At 40.0% G+C, this 6,623-nt stretch overlaps 1 protein-coding gene across 1 annotated transcript; it reads right to left on the bottom strand.

Moving 5' to 3' along the window:
• Positions 1–155: 155 nt before the first annotated feature.
• On the bottom strand, positions 156–5,735 carry etfa (electron transfer flavoprotein subunit alpha). Its single transcript, XM_076089093.1, has 12 exons — positions 5,603–5,735; positions 4,867–5,016; positions 4,680–4,761; positions 4,345–4,427; positions 3,730–3,829; positions 3,422–3,532; positions 3,191–3,292; positions 2,963–3,031; positions 2,789–2,871; positions 1,768–1,833; positions 1,312–1,392; positions 156–347 (listed from the first exon to the last, which is right to left on the bottom strand). Exons 1-12 carry the CDS (start codon positions 5,639–5,641, stop codon positions 312–314), a joined length of 1,002 nt encoding a protein of 333 aa, XP_075945208.1. The 5' UTR covers positions 5,642–5,735; the 3' UTR covers positions 156–311.
• Positions 5,736–6,623: the final 888 nt, after the last annotated feature.

Here is a 6,623-nt window from a genome sequence, read left to right as displayed (position 1 = left end):
CTTACAGCCAGCTCGGTCGGAGACATGTCGGGCGTTCCCAGAGATGCTCTTTGCTGAACCAGAAAATGAAATACAAATTAACACCTGTACTACTACTAAAGGCATAAAACACCGTCACCAGGTACGTACAAATGTACACCGACATTGAACACATGTAGTTTTAAAGCATTTATTTCTATATAGATGAATTATTTCTGCATGCAAACACACAAAGCTTCAGAAATGTGTTAAGGCAGTGGCTATGGGAGCCTGTGGTCCACTCTCTATTCTTCTTACTGCAGGTTCCAACTGTGGGATGACTTTGGTTCTCCTCACTTGTCCAGTGCCTTCGTCATCTCAGGAACAGCCTGAAGAGAAAACAGTGCAGAGACTTCAGAACTAGACATTCAACAAACACTTTACACCGACCGTTTAGCAGGACGAAACTCACAGAATTGTAATTGCTCCAGTGTACTTTTAAATGAATCTCTTGTTAACTGAGCTTGACATCTTTTAGGCATTTAGACTTTCTGTTCATTTTAAAGGGGAGGCATCTGGCCCATAAGTCAGCACACTGATAATACCAGCCGTGTAGCTTTAAAGACGCATTCAAGAAGCCGTTTGTGGTAAATACGAGTAGAAAATGATCCAAACGGCTTTCCTTGTGAGTCAAGCAACTTCACAAGTGGATCATCAGTCACTGGGAGTTTGTCCGAGGTATCAATTGTCCATTCTGGGGTAAAGTAGAAAGCCCATCCATTTTAATCAGCTATCTGAGGAGTGATCACTTGTAAGGGGATCTCACCCTGCAGGTCAAAACTCTACTGCCACTAGCCATTATTACTAATCACTTCTACAGAGTCGTCAGGACACCTGGGCTGCTCATGGGGGGGGGGTGGGGGCTAAATAAAACATGACCAACACGTGAAAATATAAGCTACTAGCCTTTCACAAGCAGCACTGGACTCCAGTGCTGCTTGTGCCAACACTCCTGGCTCACTCTGCCCAAGTACCAGCTAGATACAAGAAAGCAACCAAGCGGGTAAGAAGCCTGGCAAGTACAAGCTCAATACTAAACTGAAGCCACCTTTCAAGTGACTTTTTATATATCTTTTGATGTGCTAATGAGTCTCTCTATTCAGGGAAAGCTCTCCTCTGATTAATTCAAGGACTTAATAATTCAACGGTTGCACATTTCCATTAGCTGGAATAAGGCATCGTGCAAAATTGATCAGCGAGAAAGCAAACGTTATACTCTGACTGTCACTCTGGTCCCCAAAGTCCGGCAGAAGGCGAGTGAGCGGCGGTTCTGACCGTAGTGACACGACTCACCTTGAAAAGATCAGCGACCAAGCCGTAGTCGGCCACCTGGAAAATGGGAGCTTCTGGGTCCTTGTTGATGGCAACAATAGTCTGAATAGAGAAATAAAAACGGGTTTCTCTCAGTACGCAGAAGACAAAGGAACAAACTGCCTAAACTGTTAACAGCCTGTGTCTTATGCTTCAACAAAAGCAAACAAACTATGATCATTCAATAAAGAGGAAAAAAAGAATTGGGCTTAACTGCAAAATGTCAAAGAAACGTGATGATTTATGAGCCTTAACATTTGGTTCTTAACTGCAAACAATACAGAAGCATCCAAACATTGTATCACAGGGTATGGCAACTCTAGAGAGTTAAGGTTACCGTATATCAGTTTTCATAAAATCTCCTTAAAAAGTGGAATATTTTACTCCATTATTCAAAACTCATAGGTTGTTAAGGGGAGGTCTATTCATGACCTTTACCTTGCTATCCTTCATTCCAGCCAGGTGTTGAATAGCTCCAGAGATACCGACAGCAATGTACAAATCCTGTGGACACGAACAGAAGACAAGCACACAAGTGTTACTCGATTGTAGACATGAAGTGTGACTGGTGGCACAATGACCACGGTGTGCAAAGGGTCAGTACGCAGATCTCCACCATCAGTGCCATATGAATATTTCAGTGCCTATTTAATGTTGCAGCTGAAGTCTCAGAAGAGCTCAAAGAAGCAACATATTCCTACGAGATTATGAAAGCTCACGGGAACGGACACGCCATTCAAACTGAATCCTTATTATTGAAACTGTGTCTCCATTACATACATTTTAACACAATCCCTGGATCAATTCAAGCATCTGAGAGTAGACAGACTGGTGCTGTGACGGTGAGTGAGCAGCATTTTAAAACTACCAAGCTGTTTCTAGCACACATCATTCAGAGACAAACAGCAGTTTAAACACACACGATTCCAATGTCGACGGTACATTTTGTGACGAAATATTGAATATTAATCAGCAGATAAGGGATTATTTTGACTGAATACACAACATTTAAGATTGCGGGGGGGGGATAAACTAGATTATTATCATATTTAATCAACTTAGCCAAATTCAACAAGCTTGTCATAACATTTGGAAAATCTAATTTGGACAGTCTGGCCGAGCCGCCGCTCTGCCCAGACATCCACTGCACTCTGCTTTAATGGATCAGCTAAATCATTTAGGGCCCTAAATGTGCCATCAAGTCCATTTTGCCGGGCCTAATGTGTGGATAATTAGAGCCGGGGTATCCCGGCTGAGTCACATAATGGACAGTTAACCTTTTAAAAAAAAAAAAAAAGGGCAGAGCAGCCACCCGGATCGTACTGGATTGCAACCACGCTGTGTAATGGTAAACAGGTATTTGTCAAAAGCAACAGATTTTGAACCCAACTGGTGAAATTTTGCTTTTTTTGACAAATGTTTAGTTGATAACGTCACTTCAGAAAAAGGAAAAACTTACCGGTGCTACAATCTTGCCCGTCTGTCCAACCTGCATGTCATTGGGGACGTACCCAGCATCCACTGCTGCTCTGGATGCACCAACTGGAAAAAGAATATTATGCAATTTAAACTCTTCATAAGTAAAGAAATTAGGAAATAAAAAAAAAAGTAAGATTATGAAATTCCATTTTACCTGCGGCATTCATCTTGTCAGCCAGGTCATACAGCAGCTTGAAGTTCTCTCCACTCTTCAAGCCTCTCCCTAGGAGAAGGAAACTCCGTTAGTCTGCTTTGTGAAAGAAAACTGAAGAAGCACACAAGCTAATGAATTCACAACAAACACAAACAGTGGCACTGCAAACAAATGGCCGACATTGCTTTGGACCGAACGAGTGATTCAGAAGACAAACGGATGTCTCACCTCCTGACACCACAACTTTAGCGCTGGTCAGATCCGGGCGGTCGCTCTTTGTCAGATTCTGTTCCAGCCACTCAGAAACTCCAGCGGGAGAAGAAGCAGCAACTACAGATCAGTCATGACAAGGAGGATCATTGTGTTAAAATGATGAACAAATAACATTTTGTTTCTTTGTGGTATATCGTGTCGTTTTCAACAACACTTTGACATAATATCAAGTCATATCTACTGTACCATCTTCTGATGTAGCGCTTCCTCCTTCTGTTGAAGCCGCCTCAAAGGCCGTCCCTCTGACCGTGAAGATCTTCACCGACTCGTTACATTTCACTGTGCTGAGAGCATTTCCTGTACAATCAAAATATTATTAACATGCCATATTTAAAAAGCACAGAGACATCATTAATACAAACTTGCCAGAGAAAAATCCTGTTGCAAAATAATTAGCAGAGTTCATCTGCTTCATATCAAAGCTGTACCTAATCCAGGTAACATGATTTATCACGTCTTCTGAAGTAAACCTGTGTTTTTTAAAAAGGGCTTACCGGCATAAATTGTTCTGACAAACGTGTCTGGAGACTTGATCTCAATAATATCTGAAACTGGAGCAACATCCAACTTGGCAGCCACTCTGGGAAGCAGGTTCTGGTGAAAGAAATGGTGACTAAGCGTAAGCAGGGAAATATGCAATGATCAACGTTGATGAAGAATCAAGAGGAGAAAGAGACTGCAGTTCATTGATAGACGGACAAATATGTGGAGAATATAATATTTAGAAAAATGAAAATATTTGAAGCAGGAGCTTAAAACTTTTGGTAGAAAAGAAACTCATCTCGACGAGGCCATGAGAGAGTAAATTAATTTCTATGACTTTTTGATAACTTATTATAGAATTATTGTTTATGACATGCTGGACTGTGCATTTTTTTGCAAATAAATGTATGATCTTTTTATGATGTACTATACCATAACTTTACATGGCATACAATACTGGGACTTTTTTATGAATTACATACATTTACTATACTTTTTACGTCATACTATTACAAAAGAAGACGAAATGCACAATAAACAAAGTTTGGCCAGAATAATTGTGTAGTGAAAACATGATGTTATTTCAACATGTACAAATTGTACAGGAATCTCTCTCCGTTACTTACCTTTCCGAAGGCAGACGCACCGGCACAGATGTGGGTGAAATTGAATTGCTTTTGAGTTTCCAGGATAAGCGGCGTCAACTCCTCTGAAGAATAAAAAAAATAATAATCAGATATCAATACAAATGATTACTGCTGAGCCAGTTCTAGACAACTTGAATATACGAGTATGGATCAAATGAAAAACAAACTCCCCTCCCTCGTTTACTACTCCCAAGATGCTCTTGAGCACTACATCAACCAGCTGTTAACATGAAACAGCTTGTTGCTAAAAACAACAACAGACATGTTCGGTATATATTTGCTCTGTAAGTTAACTTACAATAGGTGCCACATACCTGGCAGGGCACCTTTGTAAGAGTCATGTTGAGCAACCAGAACCTTATTCACACCTTGGACTTGTCTGATTTGCTCTACAACCTGAAAAGACATAAAAAAATGTTTTTATTTATCCATATGTCAATGCGGTATGGTGACGCCAAAATAACAGCCCTTGAGCAGGTCAGTGTAAAAAGCGTTGCCTACCTGTGCACAGTTTGTTCCAGCAACTAGACAAGACACCTCACCACCAAGCTTACTGGCAGCAGTGATGGCATTGAGTGTGATAGGGGTCAGTTTCTCATTGTTGTGCTCTGCAATCACCAAGGTGCTTTGAAACCTTTGGAGAACACCGGCCTGTTGGAGAAAATGTCGACATCTCATTATCACAGTAAAACAGGATAATACCAGCTTCTTCTGGACATGACTGAACACCAGCAGTAGATGAAGGTCATTTAAATCAAGTCAAAGAAATAAAACGTGAAATCCCACACGCTGGGTTACTTAATGAGCTGTTATATAGTCTATGCTGCTACACACAGGAGATGCAATGCTTTAGGTAACACTTTAGTATCACCCGCTGCGTCAATGACAGTCTCACAGTTTCGTAACTACTGGTTTGACGTTGGTTGCATAAATGCTAGGCTAGCTGTGCTAACACCAGTTAGCACTAGCTCAAACACAAAACCTGCAAAACGTTGCCATATTCTTGCAACATTACAATGTGTATATACTGTTGTGGTCAAAACAAGTCACACAACGCTGTCGCACACAAATTGAGAAATAATACCACGGTTTGCCAGACGAGCACGCGTCTAAATTAGTTAGCAAAGCTAGCAACTGGCAATAACAAACCAACAAGTAAGCTAGTTTTCTACTGTGCTGGTGCGAGAACATATCAATGTCTATATATGTTATTACGGTATAACTGTCACCCCCTTACCAACTGCTTCAGACTTGTTTTGTTGAACGCTCTGTTCATCTTGGACCCTTCAGACTGCTTGCTTCTCAGGTGCAGAAACAAAACTGTGTCAAAGGTAACCTGACGTAAGCTTTAAGGTCTCGCGACATCTACGAAGACGACAACTTCCGGTCACTCTCAAAAGCGCTTGCAAACAATTATTTCAAAATAAAGAGCAGGTTGAAGCTTTATTATTACAAGTTTAACATATGGAAACATTCGCGATTCATTGATTCGTGAGAGTCATAACAAGGTCTTTTAGAGTTGATATTTTTGCTCAATTTCTCCCTCAGAGACAAAATAAAGAAGACATATAAAGCCAAAATAAAGCCTATTTTCCAATTCCTATTTTAATCATAGTGTAACTGTTAGTGTAACTAATTGTATGTTGAATAAGTACAAAGTAACAAGTACGGACCAGGAAGTAATAAATAATGCTAAATATTAGAACCCTACATTTAGTTTCACATGAAAAAAACTATATATTTTTCTATGTAGAACGATATTTTGTTGATTTTACAATCATTATCTCAACGTATACAGTCAAGCCCACATCAATGGGTGCTGTAGGCTATTTAATCAATTTTTTAATATACAAATACTAGAATATTTAACAAAACAAAACCCACAAAAATATGTACGTTTTTTCTGGTCTGTTGAATCTGATCGTACATTTTATTCAACTGCTTTAATATCAGGCATAAAAAAACGTTGTCTTCTGGCTGTGTGCCTCTCTCACTACTTCTCTCTGTCTCTTTTATTCTAACAGTTGAGTCTTGTGTATGTGAGAGGAACTGAATAGCCATCCTTCGGGTCCTTATTTATTGTGGCCAGGACTTTCTATCAATCACAAATATACGAAAGCTCAGGTGTACGAATTTATGGATAATCCATACGCAAAAGAAAACAAAATCTAGATCTTAAATTGTGCAGTTTATTGACGCTCGGTGGATCCAAGATCTCTATGTGATATTTTATCCAGTAGAGGGCTCTCTACAGTAGC

This window comes from Anarhichas minor, unplaced genomic scaffold (genome assembly GCF_050575085.1).
Source record: "Anarhichas minor isolate MPS153535 unplaced genomic scaffold, ASM5057508v1 ptg000011l, whole genome shotgun sequence".
Taxonomy (NCBI): domain Eukaryota; kingdom Metazoa; phylum Chordata; class Actinopteri; order Perciformes; family Anarhichadidae; genus Anarhichas; species Anarhichas minor.
Note: the sequence above shows the minus strand (reverse complement) of the source record. Positions and strands in the feature narration are given on the sequence as shown.